We start from the raw sequence: 21,978 nt of genomic DNA, 5'->3' as shown, positions 1-21,978 counted from the left end.
TCAACCTTTTCCCTTTGGTTTACTAAGCCCCATGAGCAGTCGGCATCCCGCTCGGTCAATCCCTCTCGGTAAAACTATATAGGAGGTATAAGTCATTTTTCTGCTTGTACTTTCATATTTTTGAATTCTAGTTAAAAATTGGTCAAACTATCTCGTTTTATCTTTTGAATACCGCGTGACTTGGTTTGGTGAAAGAGACCGACGGTTATGGGTTCTTTATGCCACTCCGACGCAGCGGGCATGTTCGTTAACGAGCCTGAGCTGACTCGAAGCTATACGGCAGATGCAGAAGGCTACACTACTCAGACACTTGAGCCCACTGTCTCCAAGCTACCAAGCTTGCAAAATCCTTCGGAATATGAGGTCTACTGGGAACCTGAGGATCCCGAAAACCCTCATCTCTGGCCGTTATGGTACAAAGGTGTCAGTATTGTGACCATGAGTCTTGGGGCGACGGTGGTCAGTCTTTTCAGCACTTTATACACTTCAGGAATCCCGGGCCTGGAGGATGAGTTCCACATATCGAAAATTGTCGGTCTTTTCGGTGTCTTTACTTACCTTCTCGGCATGGGCGTGGGAACCATTGTATCCGCCCCATTGAGCGAAGTAGTCGGTCGACGACCGGTTTACTTAGTCTCCATGACCATATTTCTCTTGCTAATTCTTCCGAGCGCTTTGGCTCGTAATATGGAAGCGATCCTGATTGGCAGGTTCTTCGGAGGTCTTTTCGGCAGCGCGATTATGGGCAACTCCCCTGCCTCGGTGAATGATATTGTCTCTGATAAACACCGCGCCCTTGCGTTTGGTATCTGGTCGATTGGTCCTACAAACGGTCCTGTCTACGGCCCGATAATTGGCGGCTTTGTTTTCGAGTATCTGGGCTGGAGGTGGACGAACTGGATTGTTCTGATTATTGGTGGTGTAGTTCTTGTCTTGATGTGCTTAATCAAGGAAACATATCCTCCGGTGATCCTCCAAAAGCGAGCAGCAAGGCTCCGGAAAGAAACAGGAGATCCCAAGTGGTGGACACGCTATGATGGTGGAGAGGATTTGTCGAGACGGCTTAAAACCGGTCTTAGCCGGCCGTTTGTCATGCTTGTGACTGAGCCAATCTGGTAAGCATCCTGTTCTTAATCCCCTGTGTCTGTACAAACATGCCTAACCCAATATTAACCCCTTGTAGCATATTCTGGGACAGCTATATCGCAATCGTCTACGGTATTCTCTACCTGTGTTTCGTTGCCTACCCCATCGCCTTTCAGACAGAACGTGGCTGGTCGCCTGGCATTGGGGGCCTCTCATTCATTGGCATCGGATCCGGCGTCCTGATCACCATCGCATGCGAACCTCTCCTCCGCAAAGCAATCAATAGTCACCGCAAGGACCCGGAAACTGGAGAGGTATCTCCAGAGGCGATTGTCAGCGTTGTTATTCTTGGCGCGATTCTCCTCGCCGTGGGGCAGCTCTGGTTCGCCTGGACATGTACACCAAATGTCCATTGGATCGTGCCCATCCTGGCCGGCGTTCCGTTCGGTTCTGGAAATGCATGCGTTTTCATTTACGCCACTAGCTACGTCGCCCGCTCGTACGGTATTTACACTGCCTCTGCGCTGGCGGGGAATATGTTCTTCCGTAGTATCATGGGCGCTTGTCTGCCACTTGCGGGACCGTCGATGTATAACGCGCTGGGGCTAAACTGGGCCAGTACTTTGCTGGGTCTTGTGGAGACTGTGTGTATCTCCATTCCGTGTGTTTTCTACTTCTACGGGCATAGAATTCGTAAGGCAAGTCCCATGATTCAGGCGATGGAGAGGATGCAGGCGGCAACATAAAATACCTCCACCAGAGCTCTTCCGAAAGCTGCTATCCAGATTCTTAGGTCGTTTTGTAATACTCTCCTTTGTCTAAATAGAGATAATATGTTATATTATTACATTAATACATCTCACCCCCGATTGAGCTTTACTGATCTATGTGATAAGACATGGCTATTCTAATGCTATGGATGTATATAAATTTGGTGGTCATCCGCAAATACTACTATCTCATTGGTGCCAGCTACCAGGAACAGCCGTTACTGCTTGCCAGGTCTTGCATAGTATTCCATATCTACTTGTCATTGGGCTCTGAGACTTGAAGTTCTAAATATGGCTGAGCAGCTTCTTTTGCTGACGAAATCATGGAAGGAGCGACACCGTCGTAGCCTCTGTATGTTTAGGGTTACCACGATGTTAGTAATCCCGCATTGGCGCATCCCACCTAGCTCTAGATAACGTAAAATAAACTTTTAGTTAATCAACAGCTAAGTTATTACTTATTAGAAATATGTTAATTGGATTTGGTTGCCAGAGGATTATGTCTCCGTGTGGGGCACTCCTTGTGGGTGGGCTACTAGCTGACGACTCCTATTCGGTTGGATCTATGGCTGAGATCCGAGGAGGGATACCGAAAGGCGGGATGCCGATAGGAGGGATGCCGGTGGATTAGAGCTGATTGAAGAGTTAAAACGGTTCACATCATTTAGATTTATAATGTCCTACAAATTAGTGATTCCCTTCACTGTACTGCTGTACACGTTCGAGGTATAAGTACCGGGCACCGCCCATCAGTCTCCTCATCATTCTTCATTCAAATCCCCAAGCAGTGTTGTGCATTACGCAAGTTTAAACAAGTGACTCTGATCAGTCTCTATCTACTCCTATTTCTTTCTCAGTTCCTTTAACACCATGGCTCCCACTCTTAACGTCACCCACATCGGCACTGCCACTGCCATCCTCGAGATCAACGGCGTCAACTTCCTGACGGACCCGTTCTTTTCTCCAGCCGGTACCTTCTGGGACCGGGGCGTTATAGTCCTGAAGGTAACAGAGGATCCTGCCCTCCGTCTGAACCAGCTTCCTGTGATCGATGCCGTGCTCCTCAGTCACGAAGACCACCCCGACAACCTAGACGAGCTGGGCCGTCAACTCCTAGACGGACGCCGCGTCTTCACCACCGTCGACGGAGCCAAGAACCTCGCTCCTCGTCCCGCCGTGCGCGGCATGCAGCCCTGGGAGGAGATTGAAACCATTATCGCTGGCAAGAAATTCAAGATAATTGCGACCCCGACCAAGCACGTTCCTGGAAACGAATGTACCGGCTTCATTGTAACCGGCGAAGACTTTGGACATCACGAGGACGGCCTCCCCAACGCAATCTACTTTACGGGTGATACTGTCTACATCGAAGAACTGGACTCTATCGCGGACCGGTATCATATTTGCGCTGCCGTGATGAACTTGGGGAATGCTCACGCTCCTAACATGGAGGATCTTAACGGTCCCCCCATGCAGATCACCATGGGTGGCAAGGATGGTGCTAAGCTATTCCGTGCGCTCAAGGCTGACGTCCTTGTTCCTATGCACTATGAATCCTGGGGCCATTTCACTCAATTCGGCACTGAGCTGCGCCAGGCTTTTGAGGACGAGGGTATCAGTGATAAGATCTGTTGGTTGAAGGGAGGTGAGGAGGTTTCGGTTCTCTAGAGCTTGTGGGAGGATATGTCATGGGGTTTCCCTTTCCTATGCTTAACATGTATTATACAGTAACAATTTGCCAGAATATATCTACGGTTTTCCCTATATTCGAGATTTAGATACCGGTGATAACGCAGGTAACTCTGCCAGTGATACCCAAAACCCTCCTTTTATATTATACTACGTGTATCCCGGTGCGTCGTCTTTTAGGTAAGGAATTTGCTTCTTCTAACGTCATTCTATACTATGTTTCAATACAAACATGATATCACGTGGGTATCCCTGGCAATACTGAGTACATCTATTCTTTGTCTATTTGTCATTATTGAAGTGTATATCGAGGCAGATCAGCTTCGCCGCTAGACTAGTTGGATAAAAGTCTGGAATTAATGACGTTATTGACTCAATAAGCCTTATCATTCTTTTCCTACATCCAGGAAAGCCACCGTGTAATTTAGCTCTTTGAGTAGGTAGTTTGTGCCTCATTTGCTTCGGCAGATATAACCTGCAGACATAGCAAATGAATTTCACCCCACACCCAACACCCTTCACGCGTTCATTGTTTACCGTTTCTTTGTATATATACGCTGGTATCATCCAGGCTGTTTGAAGCCCATTAGAAAGTAGATACTGACGACTAGACTGACGCTCAATCAGGACTTTGGCGTACTACACCAGAAAATGTAAATTCCAGATCAGAAGTGGTTCATTCTGCCCTCATAATCATAAAAAGTCTATATCTATCATGACACATCTATGTACAAACGATCATCATACCACTAACCCATCACAGGAACCCGCGCAAGTGCTCACCGAGAGCCATGATAGCCATGGCCTGTCCATACGGCATAGACGTGAGGGGAATATCCTTATAAAACTGCAGAGTGTCTCCCATTCCCGTACCGAAACTAGTGTTCTGCAACTCGCCGTCGGCATCCACGTGCCCGACCACAGCCGCGATCGCCTTTACGGCAACGGGCTTGTATTCCGCGGAGATGTAGCGCTTGCGCACTGCCTTCAGAATACCATATGCGAATCCGGCAGTGGCAGATGACTCGACATAGGAGTCTGGGTGATCGAGGAGAGTGTGCCAGGAGCCAGACTCGTTCTGGAGACGCTGGAGCGCCTCGCATTGTGCTTCGAGTGTGTCGATGAGATGGACCCGAATAGGGTCGGTGGGCTCGAGTTCGAGCAGTTCAATGAATTCAGGGATGACAATGGTGATCCAGCTGTTCCCGCGGGCCCATCGCGCCTGCGCGAAGTTGTGGCCGCCATCTTCGAAGGTCCATCCGTGGTAAAAGAGTCCGGTCTTCGTGTCGAATAGGTATTTAATGTGGAGGAGGAATTGCCGCTTGGCTTCAGCGATATACTCTGGGCGGTTTAGGAGCTTTCCGATCTTTGCGAGGGGCATGACGGTCATCATCAAGGTGTCGTCCCAGAGCTGCTGGTAGTTGTCTGTGAGGTAGGTGGCGTGCTGCAGACCGCCGTAGCGCGTCCGAGGCAAGTCGTGCATGGCCCATTCAGCCCAGGCGTCGAGCCAGGGGAGATAGGTGATGTTGCCGGTCTTCTCATACACGTAGGCCAGTGTCAGAAACACGGCCATAGTGTTGATATTCTTAGTGGTGCCGCCCTCAGCAAACCGGGCGGCAAACCAGTCTTCAATAATTTTCAACAATTCAGGATCGCCGGTCATTTCGTAGTATTTCCAGATACCGTACAAACCGATACCGTGCGTCCATTCCCAGCCATGCCAGGACTTGGTGTCGATGATGCGACCGTCTGCCAACGGCATAAGGAATCGGCCGGTCTCATCCTTGATGTTGACGAGATTATGAATGAGGCGATTGACGGTCTCACGCACCTGCGGAGGGGAAGTATTCGACGACGACATAATGAAGCACAGACACACACACACACACTTTGAATTGCCTAACGGGAAAAAGGAAATACGAGTAGGTGTAGAGGAAAGAGCAGGGCAGAGTGAACGGACCAAGCGCCCTAATAACGCTCACCGAAGCGGATCCACAAAATGATACGCGGAGAAACTCTCACCACTTTGTCCGTGGGATGCTTTTAGCTTCGGGTCAACGCCGACCGAGGAGGCGTACTTAATGAAACTAAATTACACCGGTTTCTCTGGATCTCCTCGCTGATTTGACGAGAGGATTGCACGGGTCCCAAGCTTTGCGGTGGGCCGGCGGCACTCGCCCGATCTCTTCGCTTGGAACTCGGGTTATTCCTCTCCGCATAACCCTTTTCCCCAGACAAAGTGACCCACGGGGGTGGCCAACTTGCAAAACTGGGGAAATATACGGCATGACTCGTTGTCCTTGGGATTAGAACTAGTCCGTAGTAGTATACTCATCCTTGGCCGCGTAGAGATACCCCATTAATTTAAAATGAATAATAATAATCGAAGATTACGCCTGTGGAGAGGGCTGGCGATAAAAGGTCCCAGCGCCCCTCCTGGCATTTTCTGGCCTCTCTGACACTGCTCGCGTCCCATCCTGCTAGTAGCTCTCATCCAAATACTGCAGGGGGTGGCTCACGTCTTCATTTTCTTCTTGCATATTCCACCATGACAGACGCAAGACCCCCATCCGCGGGTGACCACCAGGTCCACCAGGCCACCCTTCCCAATACTGAGATGAACGACCTGAAGAAAGACATCTCTCACGTCGAGCGGGTGCTTTCTCCCAGTGACAAGGATGCTGTGGACCATACCCGTGTCGATAATGAGCTCCAGGAGTACGCAAACCTCGGGCGGGTAGAGATAGATGAAGCCACCAATCGAAAACTGCGGCGCAAGATCGATCGCCGCGTGCTGGTGATCATGATTATCACCTATTTCCTACAAGCCCTGGATAAAGGTACAATGTCCTTTGCATCCATTATGGGTATTCGTGAGGATACCAACTTGCACGGCCAGCAGGTATGTGTCCCTGGACAATAAGTGAGAACGTGAGCGGGAAAAATTGATGCTGACATACCTTCCCTTCGAAGTACTCCTGGTTGACGACCTGTATCTACATTGCTGTCCTGATAGTGGAGTATCCAACGAACTGGATGCTCCAGCGAGTTCCCATCGCCAAATACCTGGGTATCAATATCATCCTTTGGGGCTCGGTTCTGGCACTCCACGCGGCTTGCCACAACTTTGCCGGTCTAGTCACAGTGCGTACCCTCTTGGGTATCTTCGAGGCTGTCTGCCAACCGTCATTTGTGGTCCTCTCGGGAATGTGGTATAAAAGAGAGGAACAAGCTGCCACGGTCACATACTGGTGGGTAACTCCTAATCAATTGACATCGCTCCTCCAGGGAAGCAGCTGGCATTACTGGTTCGAATCTAACCTTTGCCTAGGTACATGATGAACGGAGGTCAGCAAATTGTCGGTGGTCTACTAGCATACTGTTTCGGCTTGATCGGTAAAGACAAGGCCATTCACTCATGGCAGGCGATTTTCATTGCATACGGATGCCTTTCAGTACTCTGGGGCTTCTTCGTTCTCTATTGGATGCCCGATTCACCGATGCGGGCCAAGTGCTTCACCGAAGAAGAGAAGCATTTGATGGTCGAGCGTGTCCGTGCCAACCAGACCGGTATGCAAAACAAGCAGTTCCGGAAATACCAGATGTGGGAAGCCTTCCGTGATCCGCAAATGTGGTGTTACTGTGCCATCCAGGTTTTCACGACGCTTCCCACCAGTGGTCTGGGTTCCTTTGCAAACATTATTATCACAGGCTTCAACTTCACCGAACTGCAGACTCAGCTGTTAGCTATGGTGTTGGGTGCCTATATCATCATCGTCCTGATGTCGTCTGCATGGTTGGTGAAGAAGACGAACCAGAACCTGCTCGTCATGCTGGGCTTTATGATCCCGTATGTGTCCCATTATTCTGTCCACTTTCCTTCTAGGGAGTATCACTAACGCTCGCCAGATCCTTTGTCGGAACCATTGTCCTAATGACAGTCGAAAATAAGAACTTGGCCACAAAGGCCGGTCTCCTCATCAGCTACTACATCACTCTGTCGTTCTGGTCCGCCCAGGGTCTCTGTCTCTCTATGGTGTCTCGGAACATTGCAGGAGCAACCAAGAAGTCGACTGTAGTCGCAGCCACCTTTGTCTCGTGGGCTGTCGGCAACGCCATCGGTAAGCACCCAAGAACCCCTATAAAAGCCATCAGCAAAGCTAACACTCGAGTCATCAGGCCCTCAGGTTTTTCTAGACAAAGACGCGCCCCGCTACTTCATTGCCTTTGGCGTCCATCTTGGATGTTACTCTGCCATGTGCCTGGCCGTGGGTTTCCTGCGCTTCTACCTAATGGCGCAGAATAAGAAGAAGGATCGCATGTTGCAGGAGGCTGGGGTTAACCCTAGCACAACTGATAACCTTGACCACGCTTTTGAGGACCGCACGGACCAGGAGAATCTTCACTTCAGATATATCTATTAGATCTTGGTCTCCTTGGTTGTTCTGACACTGGTTGTTATTGTCTGTTTGTATGCTTGATGTCTGGAATGAATTAATATATACCCTCTTCTCTTGTAGTCTTGTCTCAAGTTCTCGTTATCAGTGAGAGAGCATTTGCAAATCTTCTGCAGATTTTCTGCAGGTCGTCTGCAAGGGATTCCTTGGTTGCATAGAATTGATTGACCGATTCCTGTTAAGGTTAATCTGGCATGTTCATAATCAGGGTGGGTACCCTTAAGATGAAGTTGCTAACCAAACGCGCTAAGTCCTGCATGGAATGATATACATAGCGCGGTAGGAGTAACAGTACTGTATAAATTGGTATGTGTGATTGCTAGGCTAGTTCAATATCCGATTGTACAATGTGCGATGTGTATTGCAACCAGATTTAAAAAGAAATTGGAAGACAGGATATAAATGAAAAAGCAAGAAAAGCCGTCATCAAACCCGGGATATATGTTGCCGTAGAGAGTAAATATCGTTTCTAGGGCTGGCTCTGAATTTTTTTTTTTTTTTTTTTTTAAAAAAAAAAATTCTTTTTCTTTCCAACGTCTTTGCCGTAGATGGCCGGTTTGATGGCCACGGCAGATATTCTGCCAATACTTCGTACAACCTCTACCAAAAGTACCGGCGTTTCCTGTCCTTCTTCTTTGACAGTTCATCCTTCAATTCCTTGACTTGTTTCTCCAGCGTCTTGCGTTGTTCTTCGACAATCGCTCGCTTATGCCGTGACGACACAAGTTTGTTCCTGGCTTCCTCCAGCGTTTTCTGCGCCTCGTCACGCTCGCTCTCAGCGGTTCGGGCCTTTTTCTGTGCATCAGCGGCCCGCCGCTTAGCTTTCTCTAGAGCCTCTTCCAGCTGAGTCTTCTCCTTTTGCACCTTCAAGTTCGAGGCTTTTGTGTGCTTCTGAAGCAAGGTATCCTTCTTCGTGAGCATTGCTGCCTGAGACTCCGCTTTTTTGTTCAGGGTCTGGACTTGATTTTGCATCTCACTGAGCTGCTTTTGTAGCGTTTCATGATGGCGTGCGACATCCTTCTCTTGGGCCGAACGGTTCTGTGACTCTTCAAGAGCTATGCGTAATGCATCTCGCTCCGCATTAGAAGCTTTCAATTCTCGTTCCAGATGGTCGATACGGGCCTGCCAATCACTGATTTGCCTGGCGTCGCTACGGTCCTTTTGGAGCAACAGATTTAAGCGATTCATGTCACGATTTAGGGTGCTCCCGATGAGTTGGACCCGGTCTTCAAGGTCATGCTCGATCCATTCGGTGTCGTCATAGACATGAGGTCTATGAGCGCGGTCGCTCCATTTCTCCCTGCCGAACTCCGCTTCCAAACGGCCCTTGTGGACGGCCATGAGCGACGACGGCAGGAGGGCTGTTGTGAATGACTGGGGGGAGTCGGGAGGGGTATCAGGGGTCATCATATGCGAGCAACGAGTCTGTGGTCGGACAATCAGGTCTGCCCTATGTCTGATTAGATCGCACATATCGTCAAAACTTCGTGCACTGTATGTACCTAGGTATGTATTCAACTCGCGGGAGTGGTCTTCTAACCCGTGACGCATTGACGCTATATCGGAGCGGTACGAGTGAAAGTTAAACTTAATTGTCGAGTACCACGCCGGGAAACGATCACACAAACGCTTTTAAAGTGGTATAAATTGAAGGTGTGCATTGTTGATGGTGGGTGGTACATCGCCAGCTGGCGATATAGATGTAAAGTTGTTATTCGTCACTTGGCATCCACTCCCGTCGCGCCACGGAAACCGGTGTGGACGGTTCTCCCTGACGGCCACGATAGTTTATGGAGGCACCTGGGACTTCATTTCATGTTTCAAATTCCCAGCCATGCCCAATGACAAATCTATGTTTATCGGCTGCGTCCATAGGACCACACCGCATATTCAACCTAAAGGATCGTCCAGGCTGACACCACGTCCAGCCCGTCGCGAGAGCACCGCATTCACGAACAACTCAAGTCTGTCTTCGCAATCTTATCATCGTTGCCTAATATAATGATTGTGTCAAGCGGCCACCGAGAAGTCGTCACAAACGCCTGACGATGCTGTTCGTGGGCGCGCAATGTTGTCCAACAAGCTGGCCTGCGTCTATAAGGTGATAAATCTCCGAAGGTCTCACTTGTGAACCATATGTTTCCAAGTTTTGGGAGCCGCACAAATGATGCTTGCGAAAAGTTAAGCCTAACTGCGGTGGTCTATTTGGGAAATCACAGACACGAGTCTCTTTGGCACTCTTGCGTCTCAGCCTTGTTGTCCACAAAGTGTCCAACCCCTACAGCGCTCGTGGACCTGTAAACCTGACCTTCTGTCGCCAATATCCCCACTGGCAATGGGGTTTGTTCAGTGATCCCATAAGGTTTGGCCAATGATATGATATTCTTTCTAGCTTCAGCAAAGGCATCCAAGGCCTCCTCATCAAGCAAACCTGATCGCAACTCACGTGTCAATTGCAGACCAAGAAATGATCAGTAGATTCGGAGCCAAAAAAAAGATGGATTCCACCCTATCTTTCCTAGTTCAAAAGCAGGTGCGCCAACATATACACGCCGTAAAGTCCAGAGAGGGCCATAGAGAAGGTGTATGTATACATTATTGTGGATAATGCATTGTCATCAAGGGTGCGCCACCCGAAAGGACGGTTGCCACAGCATTGCTGTCAGGGTAACCCCCTCCACCAATGGCATTTCGTTGACTATCTGAAACCCAAGGGATTCGTAGAGATTGGTTGCTTTGGCACTGGCCTCGAGGCCAACAGGGGTTCCGTCCCACGTGGCCTGTTTGAGGCCCCATTCAACGAGCTTGCGACCGATCCCCTGTCGCTGGTACGCCGGGTGAACTGCCAGTGTTGACAGGAACCAGAGCTCTGGAAAGTCGTTGTACGGGAAGCAATCAACGGTCGACGCATTGTACCTAGCCAAGCGAGATGCATCTACACTTCGGTCGGGGTACAGACGAGTCACAAAATGTTCGCTCACATTTCCAAACAGTTCCTGTACCCCTGCAGATCTTAGTAAAGGTATATTCTATAGTTTATTTAATCTAAATCGAGGAGTCCATATATGGCTACTCACGAGTCCACCAGCTATGATTCGAGGTCTCCTTCCACCGTTTGGCGGACTCTTCCACCGTGTCTCCGATGCGCTCCCAGACACAATAGCCAAGGACAGGCCATGAGTCTGTATCCACGGAGCGCGTTCGAGACTCACCTACTGCAACAATGACAACCCACCCGGGTGATGTCAACTTCGCCCGTAGTCGTCGCAGGAAACTCTGACGATAGTCGGAGTAGAATTCCCTACGCCGAGGGCAGAGAAACGCAAACAGCTCATCGTCCAACATGGATTGTGCGGCCACTTCCGCGATGGATGGAAGATCTTGCGACACTGCCGGTCGCAAATGGACTTCGGTGAGACTCATGACAAGAAAACTTAATTCATACAATGTATGTGGATATGGAAGCTCAGATGTGGAGTATAGAGGTGATTTTCCCGGTTGATACCCCGAGTCTCCGCTGGAGATTAGTGGAAGTGTTCTAGTATGCCCAAAAATGAACTAGTCGTAGGCACGGGGCCTAGACCTGATACATGTGGATTCGCGGTATTTCGTATATTACACACATATGAGAACACAAACGGTACGGGGTAGGTAAGGAGTCAACGTCGGTTGAAACAGGGGCCTTACTCCTTTCGGTAAGGTTCACGGTCGCCACCACATCACATGATTGAACTGGGACGGACGGAAGGACCTCGAAAGGCAACGAATGAACCCCGATGTTTGAACGAAGTTTAAAGGAGGGTCAAACTCAATCCTCAATACAGATGCTTGGAAATTGCTGTTGTAGAGAGGGATCCCTAAACAACTGTGACAAATATTATTCGTCAGTCGGTGGCATGTAACTATGTACCAATAGACACATAGAACATATGGACTGTATCGGGCGAGAGAACAAAAAAGGGTCAATGACTCCTCAGATTTCAGGCTCCAAAACTCCGAGTGCCCGGGGAAATCATGTGGCACTAAACCTTAGCTGCACGCTAGCCCCAGTTTAGCGTTAGTGGTCGTGCATATTTCCCCCAATATTTGCCGAAACCCCATCCGTTCACTTCCATCCTTTCCACTCCTTCTCTCTCTCTTTTCCTCTTCTCTTCAATCACCAGTCTCGTGGGGACCTTCGACAGGATATCTCCTCCACCAGGATCTCCACTGTTTCAGACCATTCCGTCCGCCCGTCATTTAGTGTCATTTCCTTGTTGTTTCGTCTTCATTCTTCTTCTACGTTCATTCAGACTTGCCTACTGTATATATATACACGAATTCCTATCACTTTACGACTTTCCTCCCTCTAAATATCTTGTGAAACAACAAAGCCTTGCCCTGGATATAGTTGTGCCGGGTCGCCTATATCAGTTCCACCCCTCGCCTGTGTTTATCGCGAACGCATATATTTCGCCACGAGACAACCCCCGGTTCGATTAACGAAACGTTCGAAGATCATACTGGATATCATCGAGACAGATTGCAAAGTCGGGCATGACTGAATATGGCTTCAAGTGTTGTCGCCCACTGCCGCTTGAGAGATAAAAACAATCGAGTGGAAGTTGAACTCCTTTGATCGTGAGAAAGGATTGCGCCATCCGGACGTCATGGGCGACTCACTGTCGCAGGTGCCCGAGGGCCTCGTTGGTGGTTATCAAGGAGGCCTTGCGGTGAAAATCTTGATGGTCGTCTTTAGCTCAATCGCTCTGTATAACGCCATCGAGCTCATCATTCTAATTTTCCTCGTCTTCAATCAGTATGCAGGACTGTACTTCTGGGCGATGCTGTTGTCCAATGTGCTCGGTGTCATCCCACATGCCGTCGGCTTTTTGCTAGAATTTTTCGCGAAAGGACCATTGTGGTTTGCGGTCACCCTCGCCACAATCGGTTTCTATTTCATGGTTCCCGGGCAGTCGATCGTCCTTTATTCTCGGCTTCACTTGGTCGTGCAGAATCTCAAGGTTCTTCGGCAAGTTCGGTACATGATCATCTTTAACACCATCGTTTTGCTGATTCCAACAACCATCCTGACCTACTGCACTATCTATGTGCGCACCGAACCGATAATCCGCGGTTACAATGTGATGGAAAGGATGCAATTGGCTTGGTTCTGTGCACAGGAGATCTTGATCTCTTGCATATATATCTGGGAGACGATCAACCTTCTGCGGCTGCGGCCGGACAAAGATCCCACCCGGAAGAAGATCATGTATGAGTTGATTACAATCAACGTGATCATCGTGCTCCTAGATGTGGCACTGCTGGTGTTGGAATACGTCGGGTTTTACGCTCTTCAGACCACACTTAAAGCTGCAGTCTACAGCGTCAAGCTGAAGTTGGAATTCGCCGTGTTGCGAAAGCTCGTCTTGCTCGTCAATACTCGCCCCTCTGACACCAGTTCCACCGACCACGAAGAATATCCTAATTTCGTGAATCCGGAGCAACTGACGGGTGACATTACGCATGCGGCGCCCGTTCGCGCCCGGACTCGTTCTCGGTATCCATGGAGTGCCATCTCAATGGACAGCTTGGACCGGTCAGAGCGCCGAGGATATTCTTCTGAGACCACACGCCCGCCGTAACTCCACCTCCATTCTAGTTTCTATATATCATATCCATACACTCTTTGCCCGCCGAAAACACTTGGAACATACCGAGCGGGCTGAAAGACGGCTCATCCGAACCGGGGAAATAGCATTTCTCCCGCGTGCGGCTCAGCGAGGCATTTGCCGAGGCTGCATAAGGACGGATGACGGCCTTGTCAGGGTGCAGATTCCCCGGTCACCACAGTATCGGGCCAGTAGCATAACGCTTCCCCAGCGGCATGCGTTGCATATACATCACTTCCTCTGTCATCATATTTGGGAAGGTCACGTGTGGAAACCGACTGCACACTCGCTTCATCCGTTGAGCAGACCAGATCTGACGCAGTCGCCTGAAAAGACTGTGCACATAGTACGCGATCAACGTATATACTAAAGAATTACCACCATGGGTTGGTCCACAGGGCGTCGTGTATAATTACTAGGTATTTGTGGATTGTTTATACCGAAGAGGCGAGAACATGTCATCCATCGTCATCAGGGTTCCAGGGCACAGGACAACATACAACGAAGGGGGGGTGTGGCGGACCGCCACAGGGAACCACTGCTGAGGTCTTCACGCAAGCTGTTTTTCGTCGTAACTCAGCCTTCTTAGGAATTCCCCCACGTACATAGCAACCTGAATATATACTCTCAACATTCACATGAAACATTTGGCATTTATGGATTGGACTAGAACCCTCAATTCAAACATTATTTTCGTCCTCCTGCAAAAACGGATGGCCGCAATCCTTCAATTCTATAGCAAAAAAACTGCATGGATCACAACAGCAGAATCACTAGCTTCGAATATATATATATCAATCAATGTTTCAGAATCTCGTAGAGAGTGACTTCCAGAATAGGGGAAATTAGAAAATTCTTGTTCTATTCTCCAACCCTTGACAAAGCGGATTTTGAATATATCTTTCAGCCCTTTAATTATTGCCTATGCAAGCTCAAGTAGGAACTACCAGCACTCTGGTTGATGTGGATGGTGTGCCTACTAATATAAAGATTGGATCCGGGACGACTCTAAGCTTTGACCAAGCCGCACCGTAATTCGAGAGGCAAAGGGTAAGCGACGGTACACAATGCCACCAATCAAAAGTGGCCCTGCTGCAGCCGAGCCGAAAGCTCGTGGGGTCACGTGGACAGCGGGAGATGACACATCCGCTGTGGAACGAATGAAGATGAATACAGCGGACTAAGAGTGGAAGGTGGAGTGTGATGCATTGCACCGTTTTGCTTAGTAGGAAAAGGTACACAATCGACCCGAGCAGTTGGGTTCCATTCCTTTGTGACAGCGGAAATGACGTCACCCGCCCGGTCTCCATACAGATTTCAGACATGGCCTGATTTTACTCAAGTGGTGAAAAGTATGTCTCCAACTTCATTCCCTCGATATCTGGCAGCTCATATCTATTAGTCAGGGGCTTACCATCCTACCACGGTATGAATATGGATATTGGAGGAGTGAAACTACTACCTAAATCACTCCAAACAGAGGCAGAATTGCACAGGTAAAAACTCTCAATATAAAAAGGATCCGAGCTAGGACGGAGGACGGAGGATCGGTACCACCTATCATTTTGACATATGACTAAGTGGAATCATTTTCCCTTGAGACTAGTGAGGAGCAGGTTTAGTGGAAGATTTATCGTGGGGTTCTCGATCTCAATTTTTTTTTTTTGGAGGGGTCGACCCCAATACGGCACGGGATTGGCCAGTGCCAACTTCTGGGCCCGAGACGGTGACCGCCTAGCTGAATGTAGGAAATATTGCCGTCGATCCATCGGATACCGAGGACTCACTGTAACTCTTCTTCTCTTGCCTACTCCAATCTTCGCTACCTGACTTTCGCCTGGTTCCTTTTTTTGTTTTTTCCCCCCTCCATTGCATTTTAACCCCTCTGTGTAAACACGGTCGATAATCCCCGTTTTCTTGTATTCTTTAATGCCTGGACCGATCCCGGGAGAATCTTCGTTTATAACTCCCGTCTTCTTCCTCACGGTATGGTGCTTCTCTCATATCCCTTGGTGCGCGTTGCCACTAACCGAGATATCTCCATTAGACCTCCTTTGCCCACCCATTGCGTTCTGTGCATGCGCCGTCAACCTTGTGAACCCTCCGCGGTTTCATAATCGATCAATTCGGCATCCTCCTCCTTCTTGTCTCCACTCTGGACTCATTGCGTCACCTGTAGAGCGTCCGTTAAACATCACCGATTTTGCTGCTGTCGCCCGTTTGGGATATTTGCCCATGCCACGATAACACGATTCGTGACAGATTGTGATCGAGCTTGGTTTGGTCGAGTCCAATCGTTAGGACATTGAAATGGAATCCAAAACGGACTCCGCACCCGCGCTGAAGCAAGCTTCTCGCGAAGAGGCCTCTGAGATTGCGCAGGTAGTCCAGCAGGTACCGGTTACCGACCTTTCAGCGAAACATATCTCCGAGAACGAGGTTAGTCCCGATGCCGCCGAACGAGTATACCCAATTCGGTCAATGGTCTTTGTCGATCCCTCGTCGACTACTGCGCCGTCTGACGATCCGATCTCACCAGTGAGGGGAGCCAGGCAGTATTCGATAATCGATTCGCGAACATGGGATGAACTGCAGTTACAACGCAAGTCAGATACAGAAGTCGTAGCGGCTCCGATTGTGGCAGCTCAACTGCCCACGGAAGCACCGGGTTCCGGTAGCGAAACCCTTGTCCAGAGCCCCGCCACCCCCGCCAATGCGTCGTTGGAGAGCCCGGTGGAGGCAAACGGAGCGTCGCACTTAGTTACCACGCGATTTAAACACGTCGAAACGGACGATGGCCACGCTGTTCTCACCGGAAGAACGGTTGATTCTTTTCGGGCCTGTGAAGATGAGCCGATTCACATCCCCGGCGCAATTCAAACGTTTGGTGCGATGATGGCCCTGCGCGAGGAGTCGGAAGGAAAATTAGTAGTTCGCGTGGTCAGTGAGAACTCAGAAAGTATCCTTGGCTACTCACCCCACAGTCTCTTTGCATTGGAAAACTTTTGTGACATCCTCGATGAGGACCAGACGGAAACTCTCTTAGATCATGTTGACTTCATCCGCGATGAGGCGTACGATCCTAGTGCCGATGGTCCCGAAGTGTTCATCATGTCCATCACCAGCCCAGCAGGCCAGGCGGTGCGACTCTGGTGCGCCATCCATGTCAATCCTGCTAACCCGGGCCTGATCATCTGCGAGTTCGAGCTGGAAGATGATCGTGCCAATCCAATCAGCGGCTCCAGTGGTCCGTCTCCCTCGGTGCCAGTTGATACCCTGGGTGTTGAATTCACTCCGGAACAGTTCGCGGAAAGCACCATCAACATCAGCCAGCCACTTCGGTTGCTGCGGAACGCGCGAAGGCGAAAGGGCGAAGCCGCCGCAATGGAGGTTTTCAGCATTGTGAGCCAGGTTCAGGAACAGATGAATCGCGCCGAAACATTGGACTTGCTGCTTAACACCACCGTGGGGATTGTTAAAGAGCTGACGGGATTTCATCGAATCCTGATCTATCAGTTTGATGGCCAGTGTAATGGTGTTGTGGTTGCTGAGTTGGTTGATCCGAGGTTCACCGTAGATCTTTATAAGGGCTTACACTTTCCCGCCTCCGATATTCCCAAGCAAGCTCGAGATTTATACCGCATCAACCGTGTCCGCTTGCTTTATGACCGTGAGCAAGTGACAGCACGGTTGGTTTGCCGTACTGTGGAAGATCTGGAGCGACCCTTAGATATGACACACGCATACTTGCGTGCAATGTCGCCCATCCATTTGAAATATTTGGCCAACATGGAAGTGCGTGCCTCAATGTCTATCAGCATCAACGGCCCCAGCGAGCTGTGGGGATTGATCTCTTGCCATACCTACGACACTGGCATGAGAGTCTCGTTCCCACTCCGAAAAATGTGTCGACTGATTGGAGAAACACTGTCGCGTAACATCGAGCGTCTCTCATATGCATCGCGTCTGCAGGCGCGCAAACTGATCAACACTGTCCCAACGGACGCCAATCCGTCTGGGTATATTGTGGCTTCGTCTGACGATTTGCTTAAGCTCTTTGATGCTGATTTTGGTGCCTTATCGATCCGCGACGAGACCAAAATCTTGGGTGGGTCGACCCATCAAGAGATGTTGGCTTTGCTGGAATATCTCCGAATGCGCCGGATTAACTCTGTCCTCGCGTCGCACAACATCAGGAAAGATTTCACGGACCTCAAGTACCCCCCGGGGTTCAAATGTATCTCTGGGTTGCTTTATGTTCCCCTCTCCGCTGATGGCACGGATTTCATGGCCTTTTTCCGACAGGGTCGACTGACTGAAATCAAATGGGGCGGCAACCCCTATGAACAGAAGGAGAAGATCGGTAGGCTCGAACCGCGACAGAGCTTTCAGATTTGGAAAGAAACCGTCCTGGATCAGTCTCGAGAATGGACGGACTCTGACGTGGAGACTGCTGCCGTTTTATGTCTGGTGTACGGCAAATTCATCAAAGTATGGCGGCAGAACGAGGAAGCCATGCAGGGCTCGCAGTTGACCAAGCTTCTTCTGGCAAACTCCGCCCATGAGGTGCGGACTCCCTTAAACGCGGTCGTTAATTATCTGGAGATTGCACTGGAAGGTGCGCTGGATAAGGAAACCAGGGACAATCTCACCAAGTCGTACTCCGCGTCGAAGTCATTGATTTACGTAATTAACGACCTACTCGACCTGACAAACACGGAAAAGGGCCAGGATCTCATTAAGGACGAGCCCTTCGACCTTGAGGCGACCTTCAAGGAAGCGACTGGCATGTTTGAGAGCGAGGTGGAACGGAAAGGGATCAACTATACCGTTTTACCACACCCTGGCATCCCTCCAACAGTTATCGGGGATCAAAGGCGTGTACGGCAGGCCATGTCCAATCTGATCTCGAACGCTATTCAGCATACATCTGGTGGTGACATTATCGTCGAACTCTGGCGCCAGCCGGGCCGTGCAGAGGATGGCTCCGCAACGGTGCAAATCGCAGTCCTTGACACGGGCTCGGGCATATCTCAAGCTCGACTTGAGACCTTGTTCCAGGAGCTCGAACAGGTCTCTGCAGAGAGTGACATCCGCGGCCCGGGTGAAAATGGACAGGACAATCTACGCGAAGTCGTGGATGAGACAGAAAAGCAGGTTCTGGGATTGGGGCTGGCGACAGTCTCTCGCGTCGTTCGTAATATGCAAGGGCAACTTAGTGTTCGATCCGAGGAAGGCAAAGGTAGCCGGTTTCAGATCACGTTGAATTTCCCTCTACCGGCCGATGCCGCCACTGCCAAAGACGAGTCCGAAATCCCTGTTCACAATGTTGTACCGACGGTCCCCTTAGAGTCGAAAGAAGAATTCGTCCTGGTTGATACTCGATCCGAGGGACGTAGTTATGGCGGAAGTGACACCAACAGCGAGAGTGGGAAGGCCACACAGAAACCTCCCACTTCACAGCCAAGCCTAGATGAAGAATCTAAGCATCGCCCAGAGACCTGCGACGGCCCACCAACACAGGAACCTGTACTAGTTGGCCAGCCTCCAGAGACAAAGACCGAGTCCACATCGCCGACCAAAGAGCCTCCCCCAAAACCCGATCCGTCTCCTTTACCTGATACTTTCCGTGTCCTTGTTGCGGAAGACGACCCGATCAATAGCAAAATTATACAGAAACGACTGACTAAACTTGGCCACACTGTACGCCTAACCGTTAATGGCGAAGAGTGTGCAAGCGCCTACCGTGCGGACCCTGCTCAGTTTGATGCGGTCCTGATGGACATCCAGGTAGGTGCTGCTTTCGTCATGCTTTCATTAAACAGCGCTAACTAGTCTTGCGTAGATGCCAATTGTCGATGGTATCGGGTCCACTAAAATGATCCGTCAATTCGAGCAGGATACCCCGCCCGACTCACTCTCGAGGCTCTCTAAATTGAACGGCCGAATACCCGTCTTCGCCGTCTCGGCTTCGCTTCTTGAGAAGGACGCAGAAAAATACATCTCTGCAGGCTTCGACGGCTGGATCATGAAGCCAATCAACTTCGAACGGTTAAACACCCTCCTTGCCGGTCTCCGCGATGACGATGTTCGCAACAGCGCCACCTATCAACCCGGTAAATGGGAGAAAGGTGGCTGGTTTCAAGGGCGCCAACAGCCCCAGTCTCTATGATAGCCCAACCTCTATGATTTATTGAACTGATGAAAAGCTGTCCGTCTGGTTTCACCGACACCTGCGATGAGCGTTGCGTTAGCATTTGATCAACGTTTTTATGGCATGAGTATCCATTGGTTAAGGAGAATGCCTACAGTTCTATGTATTTCACATCTGCATTCATGTCATATATACCCCATCAATCGATTTAGTTTTACAGAATGAACTGGATATTTATATGTTTATAGAGATTTCTGCATCGTTCTTAGAACGGACAATGATCGTCTTTCCAGGTGTAGACCCATGGTCATGGACAAGATATACCCTTCCACGTCCAGGTATCATTCCTCGTAGCTACTAAACAATGCGTCTAAAAGAACAGAATGACAAATCTAAACATAGACTACCGGTTATTAACTCGAAAACCCCATCAAATCGAAAGCAATCTATAGATATCAGCAAACAATGTACCAAATCCATACTGAAACCCCCAAAATCAAACAAACCCAGCAATAACCTCCCCAACTTCCACCAACCCAGGCATCAACTCCTCCCCCTCGCACTGCATAGACATATCCAAAAACCTCCTCGCAGCCAAAAACGCCTCCCCACTCTGCCAGGAATGACACTTCCCAGATTCAACCCTCAACTCAACCTCCACACCATCCTCCCTCGCACAGTTAACAAACCGCACAATATCATCCATGAAAACCTCATCCGCACCAGCAGATACCCACATCCGAGTCGGAAGAATACGCTCCCAAGATCCCCTCTCCGTAGAACGGGAGGTAAAATCCCCAAAGAGAGAGATCAATCTGGTATCAGAATGTAGAAGCTCCTTACCGACTCGCTGGAGGAATGTCCTGGACATAAAATCCCTTTTCTCGAGCATCGGTATCAAAGGAGACGAAAGAAAGAGGTCAATCCAGGGACTTAGGAGAATCATAGACCCAGGTCGTGGATACTCTTCTCCCTCATCCTTATCTTTCTTCTCTTTCTCCTCATCGTGATCCAAAGGAAAAGAAAAAGAACCCCTCTTAGAAAGAGCAAGACCAACCAAAAACGACAAACCAAGATGTCCCCCCGCAGACTCACCCATCAAACAAATCTTCTCAGCCCTAACCCCCACCTCCTCGATAAGATACTCATAAGCCCCGAAACACTCGCATACCTGTCTTGGATATACCCCATTGCTTACCAACGTATAATCCAACGTAAACATACATACCCTAATTCCCTTCTTCTCTAAGACCTCAGCGAGGAATAATAACCCGGGAAGTGTATCCCCAGGATGACCAAGCGCATACCCGCTCCCGCGGAGGTGATAGATGACTAGATCTGCTTGTTTGGGGTCCATTGGTGTTGTTGTTGTTCTTGGGAGAAGGCCGCGACATACCCAGTATCCTGTGAAATTGGGTCTTTGGATCTTGTGGAAGAGATGGGTTTTCAGTGGGCTATAACGTGTTGAGAGGAGGGTTTTGGATCCTGTTTTGTTGGGAAGGGTGTTGTGGATTGCTGGGGGGATTTGGTCGAAGGACCTTTTTTATTGTTGAGGTTGTTAGTTTGGGTTTTGAGTATGGTATATGGTGAGGGGCAAGGTGGTATGTAGGGAAGGGGCAGGGGATGTTTACTCTCGTATAAGAGACCGAGTAAGGTCTTTTAATAATGGTGGATGGTTTGATCTGCCAGGGAGATGGTATAGTGTGGTCTTGAAGATAGTCCACGGGACGCGGATGAGGAGGAATGTTGTTAGGGCTATTATGTCCTGGATACTGATTTGGGGTGGTGGATTGGGGTCTTGGATGGTCATTTTCTTTCGTGGTGGTTTGTGATTCTTCAATTGGGGACTGGCTTGAATGGCGTATATAGTGGTAGATCTACTATCTGAATAAGACACGGGATGTGGACCGTTAACGGCTCGGGATCCACTGTTTCCGATTCTCGGGATGTTATGATACATGGGATCGACTCGGGTTGGTTTCAGGTGGTTTATCCGAGATGAGGGAAGGATGGGTGTCGATCATGGGCACACGTCTTGTGTGCTGATTTGCGATGTTGGGTTGGGACCTTTACGGTTTTGTTTATATTGTGGGGTTGAAGAATCATAGGAGAGATAGAAACAAAGAATGTGAGAAGTGGCGCAAGAAGTAATAGTATCTAAATTCTATATA

At 49.5% G+C, this 21,978-nt stretch overlaps 9 protein-coding genes across 9 annotated transcripts; 5 read left to right on the top strand and 4 right to left on the bottom strand.

The window, feature by feature from the left end:
* Positions 1–161: 161 nt before the first annotated feature.
* Positions 162–1,863, top strand: BDV38DRAFT_143871 (MFS transporter). The gene is made up of 2 exons (XM_032051483.1): positions 162–1,115; positions 1,184–1,863. Exons 1-2 carry the CDS (start codon positions 208–210, stop codon positions 1,830–1,832), a joined length of 1,557 nt encoding a protein of 518 aa, XP_031911264.1. The 5' UTR covers positions 162–207; the 3' UTR covers positions 1,833–1,863.
* A 691-nt stretch (positions 1,864–2,554) lies between these two features.
* BDV38DRAFT_294841 (MBL fold metallo-hydrolase) lies at positions 2,555–3,595 on the top strand. The gene has a single exon (XM_032062586.1). It carries the CDS (start codon positions 2,727–2,729, stop codon positions 3,522–3,524), a length of 798 nt encoding a protein of 265 aa, XP_031911263.1. The 5' UTR covers positions 2,555–2,726; the 3' UTR covers positions 3,525–3,595.
* A 707-nt stretch (positions 3,596–4,302) lies between these two features.
* Positions 4,303–5,724, bottom strand: BDV38DRAFT_294837 (glycoside hydrolase family 88/105 protein; the record flags this gene model as incomplete). Its single annotated transcript, XM_032062585.1, has 1 exon — positions 4,303–5,724. Exon 1 carries the CDS (start codon positions 5,404–5,406, stop codon positions 4,303–4,305), a length of 1,104 nt encoding a protein of 367 aa, XP_031911262.1. The 5' UTR covers positions 5,407–5,724.
* A 369-nt stretch (positions 5,725–6,093) lies between these two features.
* BDV38DRAFT_294836 (putative 2-ketogluconate transporter) lies at positions 6,094–7,969 on the top strand (the record flags this gene model as incomplete). Its single annotated transcript, XM_032062584.1, has 5 exons — positions 6,094–6,447; positions 6,519–6,796; positions 6,877–7,395; positions 7,455–7,666; positions 7,725–7,969. 5 exons carry the CDS (start codon positions 6,094–6,096, stop codon positions 7,967–7,969), a joined length of 1,608 nt encoding a protein of 535 aa, XP_031911261.1.
* A 543-nt stretch (positions 7,970–8,512) lies between these two features.
* On the bottom strand, positions 8,513–9,334 carry BDV38DRAFT_253181 (uncharacterized protein). Its single transcript, XM_032055218.1, has one exon. The coding sequence runs from the start codon at positions 9,188–9,190 to the stop codon at positions 8,603–8,605; it is 588 nt and encodes a 195-aa protein (XP_031911260.1). The 5' UTR covers positions 9,191–9,334; the 3' UTR covers positions 8,513–8,602.
* Positions 9,335–10,241: 907 nt separating this feature from the next.
* On the bottom strand, positions 10,242–12,121 carry BDV38DRAFT_253178 (GNAT family N-acetyltransferase). The gene is made up of 2 exons (XM_032055217.1): positions 11,080–12,121; positions 10,242–11,006 (listed from the first exon to the last, which is right to left on the bottom strand). The coding sequence occupies exons 1-2, from the start codon at positions 11,423–11,425 to the stop codon at positions 10,621–10,623; spliced, it is 732 nt and encodes a 243-aa protein (XP_031911259.1). The 5' UTR covers positions 11,426–12,121; the 3' UTR covers positions 10,242–10,620.
* Positions 12,039–13,868, top strand: BDV38DRAFT_143842 (uncharacterized protein). The gene has a single exon (XM_032051481.1). It carries the CDS (start codon positions 12,652–12,654, stop codon positions 13,624–13,626), a length of 975 nt encoding a protein of 324 aa, XP_031911258.1. The 5' UTR covers positions 12,039–12,651; the 3' UTR covers positions 13,627–13,868.
* Positions 13,869–15,338: 1,470 nt separating this feature from the next.
* Positions 15,339–20,065, top strand: fphA (putative sensor histidine kinase/response regulator). Its single transcript, XM_032055216.1, has 5 exons — positions 15,339–15,639; positions 15,701–17,672; positions 17,707–17,890; positions 17,959–19,443; positions 19,499–20,065. The coding sequence occupies exons 2-5, from the start codon at positions 15,964–15,966 to the stop codon at positions 19,823–19,825; spliced, it is 3,705 nt and encodes a 1,234-aa protein (XP_031911257.1). The 5' UTR covers positions 15,339–15,639; positions 15,701–15,963; the 3' UTR covers positions 19,826–20,065.
* A 238-nt stretch (positions 20,066–20,303) lies between these two features.
* On the bottom strand, positions 20,304–21,164 carry BDV38DRAFT_285197 (alpha/beta hydrolase; the record flags this gene model as incomplete). The annotated part of the gene is made up of 1 exon (XM_032060438.1): positions 20,304–21,164. One exon carries the CDS (start codon positions 21,162–21,164, stop codon positions 20,304–20,306), a length of 861 nt encoding a protein of 286 aa, XP_031911256.1.
* Between the last annotated feature and the right edge of the window lie 814 nt (positions 21,165–21,978).

The sequence above is a fragment of the Aspergillus pseudotamarii genome (genome assembly GCF_009193445.1).
Source record: "Aspergillus pseudotamarii strain CBS 117625 unplaced genomic scaffold BDV38scaffold_46, whole genome shotgun sequence".
Lineage (NCBI taxonomy): Eukaryota > Fungi > Ascomycota > Eurotiomycetes > Eurotiales > Aspergillaceae > Aspergillus > Aspergillus pseudotamarii.
Note: the sequence above shows the minus strand (reverse complement) of the source record. Positions and strands in the feature narration are given on the sequence as shown.

Coding starts and splice junctions, on each gene's coding strand:
- BDV38DRAFT_143871 (XM_032051483.1), top strand. CDS start 208: ATGGGTTCTTTATGCCACTCCGACGCAGCGGGCATGTTCGTTAACGAG. Junction 1,116..1,183: donor CTTGTGACTGAGCCAATCTG/GTAAGCATCCTG, acceptor AACCCCTTGTAG/CATATTCTGGGACAGCTATA.
- BDV38DRAFT_294841 (XM_032062586.1), top strand. CDS start 2,727: ATGGCTCCCACTCTTAACGTCACCCACATCGGCACTGCCACTGCCATC.
- BDV38DRAFT_253181 (XM_032055218.1), bottom strand. CDS start 9,190: ATGAATCGCTTAAATCTGTTGCTCCAAAAGGACCGTAGCGACGCCAGG.
- BDV38DRAFT_253178 (XM_032055217.1), bottom strand. CDS start 11,425: ATGAGTCTCACCGAAGTCCATTTGCGACCGGCAGTGTCGCAAGATCTT. Junction 11,007..11,079: donor GAATCATAGCTGGTGGACTC/GTGAGTAGCCAT, acceptor TAAGATCTGCAG/GGGTACAGGAACTGTTTGGA.
- BDV38DRAFT_143842 (XM_032051481.1), top strand. CDS start 12,652: ATGGGCGACTCACTGTCGCAGGTGCCCGAGGGCCTCGTTGGTGGTTAT.
- fphA (XM_032055216.1), top strand. CDS start 15,964: ATGGAATCCAAAACGGACTCCGCACCCGCGCTGAAGCAAGCTTCTCGC. Junction 17,673..17,706: donor ACGGACGCCAATCCGTCTGG/GTATATTGTGGC, acceptor GATTTGCTTAAG/CTCTTTGATGCTGATTTTGG. Junction 19,444..19,498: donor CGGTCCTGATGGACATCCAG/GTAGGTGCTGCT, acceptor AGTCTTGCGTAG/ATGCCAATTGTCGATGGTAT.